This window comes from Poecilia latipinna, unplaced genomic scaffold, assembly GCF_001443285.1.
Source record: "Poecilia latipinna isolate Pla-1442-1.1 unplaced genomic scaffold, P_latipinna-1.0 Scaffold1691, whole genome shotgun sequence".
In the NCBI taxonomy this organism is placed as follows: domain Eukaryota; kingdom Metazoa; phylum Chordata; class Actinopteri; order Cyprinodontiformes; family Poeciliidae; genus Poecilia; species Poecilia latipinna.
This window is the reverse complement of record NW_015114307.1, coordinates 209,892-226,389: the sequence shown is the minus strand read 5'-3', so window position 1 is coordinate 226,389 and position 16,498 is coordinate 209,892. Positions and strand designations below refer to the sequence as shown.

Here is a 16,498-nt window from a genome sequence, read left to right as displayed (position 1 = left end):
AAAATAAAATAAATTATGGCAAAAAATGTTATATCCTATGAGATGTATAATCTATTGAAATAGATCACTTGTCTGTTGCCCTGTTGTCCACTGATCAGAGATGACCTGTCACACTTGTTTTAATGTTTGGAAAGTTTCTCCTCAAATTTCAGCTGGCCTGTGTTGACTTGGATTAACTCAGATTATTTCTACCTCTCATCAACCTCATTTCTCAGTAATGTTCTGCTTATAAAATATTAGCAGAACATTACTTTATATATTTCAAAGAAAAAACATTTCTTTGAAATATATAAATGCAGTGCCATCCAAAAATAACTAATACTTCTAAACTATCTTTAGTCACACTGCAGCCACATTCTTACGTGTGTTTCATTTGGGATTTCATGTATCAGACCAACAGCATAATTGCAAAGTGGAAGAAAAAGAGCAACAAATTTTGAAATTATTGCAGAACTCATGTATTTTTGAAGTTTGAAGGCAGCATCATAGTGAGGTACAGATAAAAATATGTTGTAAAAAAAACCCCTCTCAATTGTAAATCTGTGGCAGGATCACAGAATAGATTGTTCAGAGATTCTCCATCCAGTCTGAATAAATTTGAACTAAGTTGCAAATATTAGCGGCCAAACATTTCGGTGTCCAGATGAGAAAATCTGATGGAGAAAAGAGGTGCAGCCATAACTGCAGAAGGTGGTTCCAGAAAGGTTTGAACTCTGTGGGGCTGAAGACAAACACAAGTCACACTTTTCTAATTTGTTAGAGCAAAAAATGTTAAAGGGACAGTATTAAGTATTTTCCAGGCAAAAAGTGGCACAACTGAGTAACTCGGTTACCTTCAGTTGTTATAAAAAATCTAAAAAAGTCATATTTATTTCAAATATGACTTGGAATAAATTTGACTTTGCAATTTAATGCCTTGAAACTTGGCCTCTGTCTCTTTAAAAAGCTCCTGCTCTTTCTGAAACTCCGCCTTCAGGAAGGCATTACAACATGGCTCCTCTATTAAGCTCAAAAAATGTGATTTTACACAACACTGTCCCTTTAAAGACCTTATTTTTTTTCCCTGTTACTTCACATTATGTTTGTCTACCGGATAAAATCTCCCCCAAAATCCAAGTCTGACATGACAAATGTAAAAAAGTTAAAGATTTATACATGGTTTAGCAATGCAGTGTAAGTTAAAGAAAACTAATAAGGAAGACCTGTTTTAATGTTGCTGGTATTAAAATGGTCAGATTTTAATACCACCAAACGTAGTATTAAAACGAACGTAGGAGCTGATGGCGGTAAATGAGAGGAAGCAGAAAGGCCTGTGGCGACTTCACGTAATCAACTGATTAACAGCAGATTTCACAGCAATTTGGGTCAACTGGTTCACAAACAGCTGATTAACAGGACACGTCTTCACGAGTCAGAGCTGGCGAGCGACAGCAGACATGAACTCCACGCTGGTTTGAACAGCTGAAATGCTTAAAATGATCAAAGTTATTCATTTCTTTTAGCAGGAATCTCAGTCGCAAATTTACGGATAAGATCAACGTTTCCAACATGCTCAGCGACAATGTTGCTGCCATAGTTATACGACTGTGGAAACTTAAATCTCCCCTTAGCGAAAAAAATAAAAAAATAATCTGCAAACAAACGCCTTCACACGGTCCTCCCAGTGATGTTAAAAGAAAGAGAAGACCCACACAGACGATCTCACACTAAAACTCCCCAGAGAAATGAAGCCGATGAGCTCGGAGGCTTGTTTGCATCAGTCCTTCTGAACGGGTTGGCGCCAGTGTCTGCAGAATGCCTTTATGCGCAGCTTAAGGTTTAAAATTTAGAAACAAAAACATCCAACATTTTCAATAAAAAAAACATACTTTAAAGAGATAAACTTGTCAGATTTTTTTCTAAATAAAAAGTCGACATCTGACAACTTTTGTTCTATTAAAAAAAAAAAAAAAATCACTCTTTGTTCTAGGAATAATTGTGCTTTTGAAACACACACAACCTCACAGTCCAGCTGCAATGCTCCAACAATCCAGACTGGATTTCCTTTCAGTGGTTTTATTCTCCGTTTGGTTGTTTCCTGGTGTTCTTGCAGCACCCGTCTGGAAACGTCTGATGTAACAGCTTGATGCCTGGGTTGGTTTTTGCCAGTAATAAATAAATAAATACTCCAAGAGTCAGGTGCATAAGTGCGAGTCGGGTCTGAGCACGCTCCGTGACCCTCGTCAGATCCCTGGACATGGGCTGGGGTTCCCTTCAGCGGTCAGTCTATCCGGTTCCCGCAGATGGTGAATCGGTCTATCTCCAGCAAGTCTTTCTTGGGCGTTCTGTGTTTGAGTCCGTCTCCTTCCAGCCCCATGTCATTGTTTAGAATTTTGTCCTCGTCGTCCTCGTCTGGCGTCGTCAGGAATGTGTCCGAGTCGCTCTTTGGGATGGCGGAGGAGGTGCCCTCTGGTTTTTCTGTGGGTGGAGAAACACCCGGTGTCAGTGATACTCCTGCTCTGTCTGACGTAGGCTCTGTTGATGAGAAAGTGTTTAAGAGTTTAATGGCACAGAAATATTCACACTGTGAAATTCCTTTGGTAGCTATTGGGTATCAAATATCTTAATGTAGACAAAGATGTGTAAAAAAAAAACCTTGAAAGAATTCAGGTTTTGAAGCAGTTGCGTGCTCTCGCACGACACAAAACCTCTTCAATATCAGTACATCTAAGTGGAGAAAGTAAGGAAATAAACAGTTTTTGGTACAAATACTGGTGAGTCCAACAGGCCCATCAAAATAAATTATAATGAATCATTTTCTAATTTGACACTCTACTTTTTTAAGTTAATAAAAATAATCATAAATTTTAAATGGGCAGTATTATATGTTTTCCAGTGACAGTATAATTTTATAACAGTCAAGCAACTATGTTAACTTTTGATATAACTTATATATACATGCATATCAAATATGTCTTAAATGAAACTTCAATTTGCAATTTAACACCTTGAAATTGGGCATCTGTCTCTTTAAGAATGTCATGTTCTTTCCTCCTCTATTAACCCTTTAACAACGTTTTTACCAGCGTTTCACTGAGAAGTAGCTCCTATAATGAGCTCAGCAGATGTGCAGGCTACTCTGAAGGATCGGGCTGCACAGTGGCGCAGTTGGTGAAACTGTTGCCTTGCAGCAAGAAGGTCCTGGATTCGATTCCCAGCCAGAGATCTTTCTGCAAGGAGTTTGCATGTTCTCCCTGTGCATGTGTGGGTTCTCTCTGGGTACTCCGGTTTCCTCCCACAGTCCAAAAACATGTGATTGTGTGTGCGTGGTTGTTTGTCCTGTCTGTGTTACTCTGCGACTGGCAACCTGACCAAAATGTCTCGCTTGAAAGCACCAGCACCTCCTCTGACCCCAGTAAGGACAAGGGTGTAAGAAAATAGTGGATAGTCTGAAGGAGCTGAGTGAGGGAGTCATGGAGGATGGCTGCTCTTTGAGGCAGAAACTTGGAAACCATAGGAAGCTAGGTTCACCAAGGCATTTTGCACAGCCATGGAAGATTAAAACATACCTGTTTGATGAGGTGCAAAGCTCAAAAAAGTCAATTTCACCCTTTTAATTGCATGTGCTGCTGTATAACCCAGAGAGTAGCTGTCTAACCTTGTGGCGCTGCAGTGTAAGTGTTTTTGCTGCGGTTGGCTCTGGAGTTAGCACGGCTGGAGGCGACAGACGGAGGCGGGTCGAACAGCTTCTCCTCCATCTTGGCCTCTTTGACAAACATGCAGGATGTTCCAAGGAGAACGATGCTGTTGAGCACCTTGAGCGTGATCATCCTGCTCGCAACGACAAAAAAATATGAGAGTACGACGCAAACGTGCGAAAGCATAACAAGCGACAACGTTATATTTCATATTTACCCCAAGTAAAACAGCAGCACACACATGAAGGAGAGTGAACCCTGGATCTTCACTGAGCTCGTCACCACTCTGATCAGCTGAAAATGGAAACAGAAAAAAACAGCTGGAACCATGCAACACTGTAAAAATGTAATATGGTACTCTATGTTTATGTGTACGTATCGAATGACGGACCAGCAGAGCCAAGGGAAGTGGAATGAAGCCCATTCTTCTGGATACGGAGTCGCTGTAGTCGGTGTAAGCCTGCAAACATTTTCAGAACAGAAAAGCCTCGTTTAACTTCTGACTCCAATGACAAATCTAACTTTGTTCTGTTGGACAGAAATGTGAGAAAACAGTTAAAATTCAATCTGCAATCAGAAACATGCAATTGTGTTTAATATCCACAAACTACAGGTTAAAAAGTTAATGCAGCTTTTTAAAGTTGTTCCTATGAGGATTAAAATAGTTTTATAGTACAAGTTTTTTCCCTCATTTGTTAAATTATAACCACAAATATCTGTGCATTTTATGGGAAATTATATGATGAACCAAAACCATGCAGTGCTTCATTATGAAAGAGAAAGAAATCAATAAATGTCTTTCTAAGTTTTCACCAGTAAAAATCTGAAAGGTGTGGTGTGTTTGTAGTCAGCCCCCCCCCCTCCCCCCAGAGATAGTACTTTGTAGAAAAACCGTTCTAAGCAGTTCTGGCTGTAGGTGTTGTGCAGTAAAACATAATTTTGTCCATGTTGGTATTTTTGGTGGTTTACAAAAGTGGAAAGAAAAGTCGTCTTTGTCTTTTTTGGCTGTGTATACGAAGGCTGTGCACATTTAGCGTGTCGTCCCTTTGCGACGCTGCAAGCCTGTTGAATATTAATTAAGCCGAATAAAATTTTATGCATTTTAATATGTCATTACTATCATTTTAAAAACTGGCAGGCAAATATAGAAAATTAGGGGATTTTGTTGACCCAGTCAGTCAAAATTACAGAAAATGAAAAAGCCTGGCGTGACCTCTGACTGGAATTTAAGTTATTTTATGCATCTAAACTTGGTCAGATGTGCTTATTTCTTCAATAACTCTTACCAACTAAAAGTACATATTTTCTTTATGTATTTAGAGTCCATTAAAGTGGCAATAAAAATAATTGCAAAAATCTGGTCCAGAGGAATCATACCATCAATATAACTGGCTGTGAAATATTTAAACTCTACAGAAAAGCAACAATTTTTTGCACTGCCCCCAATTCACATTTTGCTCCCCTACTAATACTGAGAGGTCCGTCATTATGCCACCTCCCCACAAATACAGTACAATCCAAAATGATTCCTACGATATGAAAAAGATTTGAACATCGGTGTAAAGACAGCTGCTAGTTCAAGTTGTTTGACTCACGTTTTTCTGTCGGCTGCTGACGAGGTCGAAGGCGAGGCTGGCTCTGTATTCTCCGTACACCTGGGAACACAAACAGAGAGAACCGATAGTTCTCAGTCAACAAACCCACAAATAACCAAATGCTCCGTTAAAACAGCCAACAGAAGGTATGTGTGTCTAAAAAGTGATGGCAGAGAGATGTTTGTTGCAGAAAGTGAAAGTGGGTGTAAAAAAAAGTGTGGTTGGATTTAACAGTGTGAAATAATCTAGTAAAATCCTGCTTTAACAAAAACCAGGAAGGAAGGTAGGAGGTGTAAAAACCACCAACATCGAAATGAGTGCAAAGAAGGTGGCTCAGCTGAAGGCAGATCCTGTTTCAGACTGAAATACGCATGAGTGAGAGAGAGGAAACAGAACATTTACGGAAGGTGGAAGAGGAGAAGAAACACAGAGACAAAAATGATCCAGGTCAGGTTGAGGTTTTGGAGGTTGGGTTAAAGAAACACCTGAGTGATAAAATACACCTCACAACAATTTACAACCAGCAACAAGAATACAGCAAGTGGTTTCTGGATGGTAAATCAACGACAAAACACTTTTGTTTTCTAACAGCCATTGTACAGCGCATACAGTGGCAAAACCAGCTGACCAAACATGCTGGAGCTTTGCTTGGGTTGCTATGGAATCACACATACGCTAAATCAAAGGACTCTGTGACAAAAAAAAAGCCCTATTGGGACATCCCATTTTATTTGCCATATTATCAGAAACAGAATAACGGAAGGCATTGGTGAGAGGCTGAGTGTTTTGGTCAAACAGAAGCAGCAGATACACAGTGAGATGCACATTGCACAACATTGTTATCGAACTTTTCTGAGTGAACAAACGTGAACAAAATTCTGACCAATCACACAACAGTTTCACATGCAGGGTGGGATGAAAGTTCATCAGAGGGGTTGTGTTAACAAGAGTGGACAACATGCCGCTGAAAACAAAATAATTTGGTTTTCGTTGCATAACTGCAACATCAGCTGCGCTTCCATTGCAAATGTGTGTAAACTTTGTACATTTTCCACCAATGTCGAAAAAAACACAACATAACTAAAAAAAACGGAATTAAAGTCACATGTGAATAAGTTTGTTCTTGTGATAAGTCATTAAAAAAATCTTTTTCTTCACGGTTTGCGCAAGTGGCAGCATCCGGTTATTGATTATGTGACTTGTGTGATGCTAAAAAAGTGTTTCCATTCAACTTTTGCAAAATAAACCAATTCTGCTACAGCCAAAAAAAAACAACAAAAAAAAAAAAACACCTCATGCTAGTGCCAAGACTTTTTAATCAAAAAATTTGTTTTTATTTTCAAATTTGTCATGTTTCTATTGAGCAAATTTATTTCTGGAATGTCAAATTGTAGAATTATATGACAGTCAATCCTCTGATAACTGACAGACGCTCCAGAAACTGCCTGTAACACTATCACTCCACTCTCTAGTGCCATTTCTAAACACACCAGCTTCCTGAGGATCAAATCATTTTCAAACCCATCTCTGATTTAAATCTGATTTAAATTATTTTTTATCAGTGACTGTAAATAACCGGCTAACGAGACATTAGGGGACTCACGTCAGCACTGATGTCATTGAACTTGGTGATGAAGGCGTGCTTGACAACATCCACTGCCACCTCTGATGTGATCACCATGACTACGTCTGGGAACAGGACCCAGAAGTGGTCTAAGACAAACACAGGAAGCTGAAATCAGTATAATTATTCAGATACGTAGGCTGATGAGAAAGGAAGTTTGTGTTAAGGGCTGAAGCAGAAGGAAAATGGATCTGTGCTGGGAGCTGTGTCATGCTGCGTGCATTCTGAGCTGATATTAGTTACCGGGATTCCATGAAAACTGCTCCATGTTTCTCAGACAGACAATGAGCAGGAGGATGTAGTTGGTGAACCTCTCCTTTATGTCTGTGGGAAACAAAACAAATCAATCCTGGATTAACCTACTTTCTGCCCACTGCCGCTGAGCGCGATCCCAGAAATTTACCTTGGATTAAATCAGGTTAAAGAGGGGAGGATAAAAATATCTCAAACGTGTGATTTTAGTGCGGAGGCTCCAATGACTTCCGACTTACCGCTGTTGGACATCTGGAACAGGTTGTTCTTTTCAAACTTCTTAAACACGCTTCCTTTGATTTCCACAAACTGGGGAAACAAAATCAGAGCTTCAGTCGTTCTGCTGCAGCGAGTTTTTAAGAGTAAATATTGAAAACAGTTACACTCACGTTGTTTGACATCATTATGGTGAGCAGAGACTTGTTATGGGAGTTGAAGGCTACATTCAGTGTCGTAGCCTGAACCATGATGAGAATGGCATGAAGGACTAGATCAGTAACAGCTGAGGAAAACTGGTTTGAGGTAAAACACAAGATGAATCCCAACAGTAACACTTATTCTAAATACAAAAGTTTACTATGAATATATATGTATGTATGTATGTAAGTAAGTAAGGAAGCAAGAAAGCAAGGAAGGAAGGAAGGACAGAAAAAGACAGGTAGGAAGAAAAGGGTTAAAAAGAAAGGGAGAACAAAGGAAAAAAGAAGGAAAAAATGAAAGAAGTAAGTAAGGAAGGAATGAATATGGGAAATAAATGTTTCATATTTGTTATCCTTTTCCAATCATACTCAGATGTAACTATGACTTGTAGAGTGTTCTGGTTTTCCAGACTGTAGAAACCCTTAAATGGTGTAAAACAGATGAAAATGCTCCATTCAGATCAGAATAAAAATGAGAACATGATCATTTGGCTTCAAAAATACAAACTGCATTCAGCAATGAAAGGCTGGTGTGTGTTTCTAAGCTGTTCCACTCAAACTGTCCTTCGGACAACTAGTCCATTAACTAACACATAAAGATTGTTATTTTTAATAATCCAGATAGAGTGCAGTCCGGCAAATATTACTACATTAAGTCTGTTTTCATCTCAGTGTGGTGGACTCTTAGAGGTCAGTCCCAGTGAGGATACAGACGTAGAGAACAGCCATGAGGAAGTGAGGAATCACTCCTATGTGTGCTCTCTTCTTCTCCTTGGGCTCGGTGGCGGTCCAGTACAGAGCATCCAGGATGTCTTGGCCAAACGATGAGAAGAGGCGATCTGCAACCTGACGTAAAGCACCGACAGCAAATCAGTGGGTGGATGTGAAATCAGCAGACAAAGCCAGAACCCAGAGACAACCATGTGACTCTACCTCCAACATGTTGTAGATGATGTAGAGTTTGATGACGGACTGTCCCCGGATCAGATGGTACATCATGGAGTAATCCACGTAGCTCATCATTGAGTAGCACAGCACCATGATGAAGCCCTTCAGGACGTCGCACACCTGGGCAGGCTGCAGTAAACGGGAGCCGCTGGAGCCCAGAAAACATTAAAGGAAACAGAATGTTACATGATGGAAAAAATCCAAGCTAAAATTCAAAACGCAAGAGCCACAAAATGCTGCTTATTATTATATAATCAAACTGAATGAGTTGTACCCTCTGCTGCCCTCTGGTGGTTAAAATTATCATTGCACTACATGTAAATATTGCCACGGGAAAACGTTGCCAAAATTTCAATGCGCTTTTACTTACAACTTTCAAATAGTATGAATAGTATAGATACTAGATTTAATCAAACATATAAGATATAGAAAAAAAGTCACTTTTATAGACAATTAAATACTTTCCTAAAGACTTACAATGTAAAAAAAATCCCCATTAATAACTATAAATGATTCTGCTTTGCAAAAGTATCTGAAGTGTTGGAGTTTTTCCACACCTGCTCATGTTATCCCTACAAACTTAAATGTATTTGAATGGCATTTTATGTGCTAGAGCAGGAATGTTGAGGTCCAGTCATTGACTTGTGACAAGACAATATGTGGAAAATTTTCAATAAATCTGTATTAAAATCATCTGCAAATTATATACCTGCAGATGTAAAATAATAACATATTTCAAACTTACAGCATCGCTTAATCTTCTGTCTTATTTATTTTGCTTAAAGGGGCAGTATTATGTGTTTTCAAGGCACAAAGTGCCATTTGATAGCACAATCAAGTAGGCTAACTATGTTGCCTTCAGTTATCATAAAAATGCTCTATATGTATATCAAAAACGAGTTAAAAGAAATTTAACTTTGTTATTTAACGCCTGGAAATTGGGCCTCTGTCTCTTTAAAGACTCCTTCTCTTTCTGAAACTCTGCGTCCAGGAAGTCATCAATACATGGCTCCTCTATTAACCCTTTAACAACGTGTTTACCAGCATTTCACTGACACTTAGTTTGTATGATGAGCTAAGCAGATGCGTAGTTCCAACAGGTGTTTGCTAATTGCTGCTGGCTAGTCTATAGGAGCAGGAGAGGACTGCACTGTCAGGCAGAGCCTTAGAAGATTTCTCAAACAACCATGAAAGAATCAAGGCAACACTCCAGGTATGTTTTTGATGATGGGATAACATTAGAACATGATGTGAAGCTAAAAAAAATTTGATTTTACATAACACTGCCTCTTTAAACATCTATATCTGGTTTCACTTTAGTATCTGCTTATTACCCATTGAGTTTGGCTTCAACCTGTCTCATTCCCCACAGCTATTAGTGCAGATTACCCGAGGCCGCAGCATGGCACAGTCAGGAGTCGCAAAAGGGCCAGAATCACTCGGAGTGGCAGGAGGGTGAACACGTACAGAAATGTATCCAGACAGAGGAAGAAGCCGAAAGTCATCAGCTGCAGGGAGAGGCGACAGATGGACATGTAAACGTGTGTGTTTAACTCTGGTGGGAGTGATCGATGATGGACTTCTCTGGAGCTCGTATGCTTACCTTCTCCAGCTCTTTGGGGATGCGGAGGCAGGTGTAGACCCTCTCTCTGCGCTCCGTGTATTTGGCCTCATTGTGTTCCAGAAAGTAGCCTCTGGTTAGCTCAGTGGTTATGAATCTGACCAGAGACAGATCTGGAAGTAATCACACAGACATATAAATAATTAAAGGAAGAAAAATGGACATTAGAAATTAAATAAATTCCTTCATCAGGTCTTCTTCAGAAGCCACCATGAGCTGGTTAGATAAGATGTGACCTTCTTCTGATAACACTTAATACATGAGCATCAATTTCTAAATGAAATGCTAAATTTACATTCATCTGATCTAGTTAAAGAGTAGATTAACAAAAGGAATGTGACAGCTCCCATATCCTGGAAATATCTGTGCTTGGCAGCTCTTGAAGCTCAGACTTCCAGTCTCCTCCAAACTGTGCTTCAAAAATTCTCATGGCTGTGAATACTCCTGCTGCTAGTGGAGCTTTTTCTCTTTCTTTGTGACAACAGGGTGGCAGCTCCAGGTCATAAAACCAAATATGTTTTATGATCTGGAGGGAAGGTGCAGAAAGAAAAAAAAATTATTGTAAGAATTGCAATTCATAGTTCTGGGAATTCTGAAACATTTTAAAATGCTCAAAAATTGATTTTAGTCTGCTTAGTTTTCAGTAAAATACTATATTTTGGATAATTCTTGTTTTATATTTACTTAAGAAAAAGCCAAGCCGTTAAACTAACTTAAATACTGCTCATTTAAGTTACAGAATTTTTCCCCAACCTATTTTTGTTTAAATATAAACTGATGGAATTTGGTACAGAACAGAACCTTACAGCATTGTTTCAAATTAATGTTACATTTGTTTACGCTGTCTTCTCCCGTTTTCAGTCACATAACTTAAACATAATCTGTAGACCGTTTGGATAGAAAGATTGGTTTCTGAATCACATTGTGGTCATGTTTCAATATATATTGGTTATGTGTAATACATAATTTCCCAAAACATTAAATATAGTAAAAATCAAAATTAACAGATATAGCCACTTAAAGTATGTAAATATCTGTGCAATATTTCTACATATGAAAACTTTACTTTTTGAATTTAGTTATCGAAAATGATTTTTCAATTCATTGTGTGCATTCACGAACTCAATTCTGTAGAGAATGCATGCTGTAGTTTTTGGACCTTGTAAAGAAACGTGAAAAAAGCCACAGACAAAGCAACGCCTGTCACAGAATTACAAGGTGTAATGTAATGAATGCAGCACGAACGAAGGAACCAGGCACGTTCACTCCGATTTTGGACAGACGAAATTCATAGACAAGGACACTGATAATTACTCGTTGATTCATACGATTTGCTGCAATTAAAAACTAACACTTTGCACACAAACGCTTATGTGAAAAAGCTTGCTAATGCGCCTGCGCAATGTATCTACATCCAGCAAAACGAAGACGCAAGCAGCCTGACCTGCACCTTTACATCAATTTGTTACCAGAAACCGCTGTGATAAAATACATAATACTTAGGTGCATCGCCACCGGATAGGTCTTTGTATTGTTTTGGTCAATCTCAGTGTGGTAAACACAACTGCTGCATCTGACTAGACACTGCTGCACAGCTCCACGTCACTGAAATTCATTTAAACTGAGAGCTGAATGTCTTTGCTATAATGCAAGGAGCAAATATGCGTGTAAGTGCTTGTTGACAAATAGAAACAACAGCTCCAGCAGCCTGTTTGTTTAGTGAAATTATAGAAACCAGGCTGACTCTCACCTGACAGGTTGCCTTTTTGGCCTCTAGCGCCGCCATTTTTATCATGAAACCCCCGCGTGTCAGCAACTTCGTCTTTCTTTTTATTCAGGTCCACGTTAACGGCCTTGGTGGCTCTCTCCTTGTCCTCTTTCTCATTTTCCTTCTCCTCTACCAGACCTGTCGACAGCGAATCCGCCATCTTCGACAAAACGGCCTCAGCTGCTGCCAGGGAGACTGCGCAACGCGCCGTGACGTCACCACGCACTGCATCTTCACCATTTTACCAGAAGGTGTCGCCAAAGTTTTTGTTGACTTCTACCTGAATCTTCAAAACCTGATGACTGCTCACAGTTAGTTTGATCAAAATACACGCTAAAAATTATGGGGGGATTTTTCTGCCCATAAAGGACTTTGTAACTCCTCAAATGAAAAGAGTCAGTGTTTACAACACTGAGACTGACTAGTGATCAGTGACCAAGAAGTGGTTTAGACGTTTTTGCAGAGTATTCAGCAGAAATTTTACTTTTACTTTTGTTCAATTTTGGTCTTATGTCTTCTTACTGCTTTGGTGAAATAGCTCTTTATTGGGTCTTTGTCCTAAAAAATATAGACTGAAAAGAAAAATCTTCTTTTTTTACCATGACAATGACCATTAGAATGTGTAGTTTATTGTTTACCTCTCAATATATTTTCTTTGACAACAAAAAGGAAAAAAAAAAAATCATAATATTTCTCTCTGTGTAAAATATATTTTCTTAATTTTCTTACATAGTGGATATATACCATATCACATACCATGTGTTGGGATATAGGGATTATTTTCAATTATTTTCAAATATCCTAATTTCTTTTAAAGTTCATTAAAGTGGATTTGTTTATTTACAAAGATATATTTGGCATTATTATTTTGTGAATCCATAGAATATTGGCACTCCTCACCCTACTCCAAGCTGAGTCTCTAGAGAAAGGTGATTTAATCACAAAGCACTGTAGCAGGACCCAGGTCTCTTCAGAAGAGGCAGCAATTTATCTACTCTGATTTGGTTCATATTCTTCCAAAAATATTGTACAATAAACACATACTTTAAAAATTCAAGGTTTTATTCTTTAAGTATTTTCTTAATAGACAAGATTATGTTTTACATTTTTAGAAGAGAATAAACTTTTCTTCATAATACAAATCCCTAATGTTGGATTTATGCAGAAGCTGTCAATTAATTCAACATTCTTACATTTTAAAATACTGCCAAGCTAATTGACATTTTAAAACAACAGTACAGTTTTACTTGGAAAAAGAAAGAGAAGTTTCCATTTTTAAGTTGGAAACAATAACATAATGGGAAAGTCAGGTTTTTACAGTAACCTTAAAATCAAATATGTCTTGCATCTAAAACACTGTCCTGATTGATGATAGAAAGTATTTAGTAATTATGTCTTCTTTTTATGTCTTGTATTTGTTGGTATGTGCCGGTGCATACTGTTTGACATATAGCAGTTGTTAACTTTAAGTTCATTTGGATCCCTAACTGAAATCATTTGAAACCTGCAATTCATATTTACTCAGGTTAATTTTGCCTGACAATAAAAGTTATTTAATGGTCTGAAATTTTAAAAGTAACAAAAAGGCAAAAACTAAAATAAAAATGCTTTTTTTCAACAGAGCTGGGTTTGTAATACAGTTTAAGCATCATTAATTTAATTGAGGAATTGAAGAAATGAAGGATGGGACATTATTCAGGTCAACATGTTGAGTCGATGCTTTCAGTTGACCTTTAGGGTCATTGCTGTATCAGCGACCCTAAAGTCATTTGACTTTAAGAATGCGTTTAATTTTACAGCTGATTGAGGAGCTCAGACTATAAGCCATAAGAAATGATTGATTCAAAGTTGGAGTTGGAAAAGGTTAATTTCTCCCGTGAATAAATGTGTGTGTGTTTGTTTGTGTATGCGCGCGCAGAAACCGGGATGCGGATCGAGTTTCTCCCGGTAAGAGATCTCCCTGACGCCCATAGATTCAATTTCTCCTCCCGTGTGACTTACACATGAATAGATGCAACATCACGCCGGGCCCAGCGGCTTTTCATGAAGCTTCATAGCTTTACTCTTCCCGAGCTGAGAGGAGACGATAAACGACTCCATAAACCCATGGTGATCCCCGAGCCCGCCCCGCGGCCGCTGCCCGGCGTCCTCTTACCTTCCCCGGGGCACCATGGGCTCGTAAGATGCCTTCTCTGTGGAAACGAATAACATTCTCGGTGGCCTCGGCGCTGTGTGTCGGCTCGGTGGCCTTCCTGGTGGTGGCCCTGTCCACAGAGCGGTGGGTTGTCGGACGGATCCTGTGTAAAACCGGGGTGGACATAGTGAACGCGTCCAGTCCGGAGCTGGACCAGTTTATCGGGGACATTTACTACGGTTTGTTCCAGGGAGGAAAGACCAAGAGGTGCGGACTCGGGAACAGGCGCTCCAAAATATACAGTAAGATCCAAAGTGACTGTAATGGAGAGAGGTGGAGAGTACCGTACACATTAGTAGCACTACTTCAACTTTACTCAAGTTAAAGTAGAAAGTAGCCGTCAACAAAAAATTACTCAAGAGTAAAAAAGCGTTTGGTAAAAAGGCTAGTCATGTAACTGATCAAATCATCATTTAATATTTAAAAATGACATCATCAAAATATTAAGTTATATGAAAATGCTGGTATTTTAAGGACCAAAATGGGAATAATTTATGTAAATAACAGCATTACAAAATATCAAAATCAAGCAATAAAATTCTTTCAAAGTAAAACTTATGAAACTTTAAAAAAGATGAGTAAAAGCTTTTTTTTTCTTTTTTTTTTACTTTTACTCAAATAAAAATATGTCGTAGTGCTACTCTTACTTAAATACTTTTTTGACTACATCTCTAATTAAAAATATAGAAAGGGAGGAAAACAGAAAAGCTTCAGAGCTTAAACAAAATCTTCAACAACTTAAAATCACTTAAGATCAGATAGATAGATAGATATAATTTTTTATACATACAAAAAGAGCTTTTGTATGTATACACACATACAAAAGCTCCTAAAAGCTTAATTTTAGGAGCTTTTGTATGTGTATATATATATATATAAATATATATATATAATTATTTTTTTGAGCTGGTGTAATGTAATGTTAATGTTATTGTGTGGCAGTTGGTTCTGTCTCCCTATTTTTTGCTTGTTTGTCTGTATTAAAATGGAAAAATAACTAATAAACATATGTTGGGAAAAAAATTAGGAGCTTTTTTTCACTTAAATGCATCACAGGTCAAAGTTAAGTTGTTTATCAAGCAAATAAAGAATATGCTGTCAAAAGGTTCTGGACTGAGAATAAAGAAAGAAAGGATCTGAGGGTTTCCTCCCTAAGCTCGTCCCTCTGTTCTGTGCGCCTCTGTAGTTTTTCCAAAGCTGGTGCAGACACTGAATGGGGGTCTTCACATGATGGTGATTCTCTTCCTGCTGGGGGCAGTTGGCTTTGCCCTGGTCAGCCTGTCCTTTTGCATTTACAACGCACGCAAGGTCCCCTACCAGAGCATCAAAGGGCACAAAGGACTTTACCTATGGAACTTCATTGCTGGTAAAAACACTGCACTGTTCTGCTTGGCTTCAACATGTTTTGCCTTTATTAGGCTTTTTTGTATTATTTATTTATTTATCTTTATAATTTTTTAAACTAAATTACTAACAATTACACCCAAACATTTTTTAATCCCTTTAATATTTAGGTTTAAAATATTTTTTTATTCAATCAAGAAGTTTGTGTCTAATATAAAATAAGGTAATCATCACTCCAAAGTGATGTAAAGAGTGTATTCATTAAAAATAATAATACTAATTAATAATTCATGAAAACAAATTTTAATAGCATTACAATAATCAAACACTTCTTAGTGTTGCTGACTAGCCTTTTGCAGGTTTCACTGATATTTGATGATTTATCTTTGATAATGAGGCCCAAGTCCTGGAGGTTGGACGGCCTCGTTGTCATCTCCCTAATCTTTCGCTGATTTAGCTGAAGCTGGTGTAACACAGTGATTATTCACAGTGAAACATGTCCTGTACTGACATGGACCTAAAGGCCAGTCAGTGAGGAAGAAGTCATTCATCCAAATGAAACATAAAAAAGGCATATTTCAGTTTGATCTTTATTTCTGGAGACATGTGGTCTGAATTTCCAAGGTTTCTGGAAGGTAACCTAGGAGGCTTTTTTCTCCTCTTTTTTTTTATATCTACAATGCCCCTAGTATGCCATAGTACTGTATACAGATATCATAAATATAGATATTTAAATCTGAAGGGAAATTAAGTTCTTTCTTCTGTTTGCAGCTCTTTTTGGTGCCCTGGGGGTTCTTTGTTTCCTGGCAGCTGTGAAGCACCACCGTCTGACTGAGCGGGTGGCAAACCATGGAGAGAACCTCTTCGTCCTGGAGGTTCTGGATGACAGCCTGGACTGGTCCTTCTGGCTGGGGGTTGGCAGCGTTGGGACTCACTTCGCCGTTTGTGGAGTGGTCGCTATGAGTCGCATGAAGTTGCCCAAACCAGAGATCAAGAAGCCGGAAGAGCTCACAATCTCTGCCCTGGACCTGCTCTACTAAAGAACACACACACACA

The 16,498-nt window shown here is 38.5% G+C and overlaps 2 protein-coding genes across 2 annotated transcripts; one reads left to right on the top strand and one right to left on the bottom strand.

Annotated features, from left to right (window-relative positions):
* Positions 1 to 1,900: 1,900 nt before the first annotated feature.
* On the bottom strand, positions 1,901 to 12,110 carry tapt1b (transmembrane anterior posterior transformation 1b). Its single transcript, XM_015060180.1, has 14 exons — positions 11,887 to 12,110; positions 10,119 to 10,249; positions 9,905 to 10,023; positions 8,501 to 8,663; positions 8,278 to 8,413; positions 7,538 to 7,635; positions 7,388 to 7,457; positions 7,140 to 7,220; positions 6,876 to 6,985; positions 5,273 to 5,332; positions 4,069 to 4,137; positions 3,895 to 3,971; positions 3,638 to 3,810; positions 1,901 to 2,514 (listed from the first exon to the last, which is right to left on the bottom strand). Exons 1-14 carry the CDS (start codon positions 12,062 to 12,064, stop codon positions 2,261 to 2,263), a joined length of 1,719 nt encoding a protein of 572 aa, XP_014915666.1. The 5' UTR covers positions 12,065 to 12,110; the 3' UTR covers positions 1,901 to 2,260.
* A 1,725-nt stretch (positions 12,111 to 13,835) lies between these two features.
* Positions 13,836 to 16,492, top strand: clrn2 (clarin 2). Its single transcript, XM_015060162.1, has 3 exons — positions 13,836 to 14,340; positions 15,285 to 15,464; positions 16,214 to 16,492. Exons 1-3 carry the CDS (start codon positions 14,088 to 14,090, stop codon positions 16,480 to 16,482), a joined length of 702 nt encoding a protein of 233 aa, XP_014915648.1. The 5' UTR covers positions 13,836 to 14,087; the 3' UTR covers positions 16,483 to 16,492.
* Positions 16,493 to 16,498: the final 6 nt, after the last annotated feature.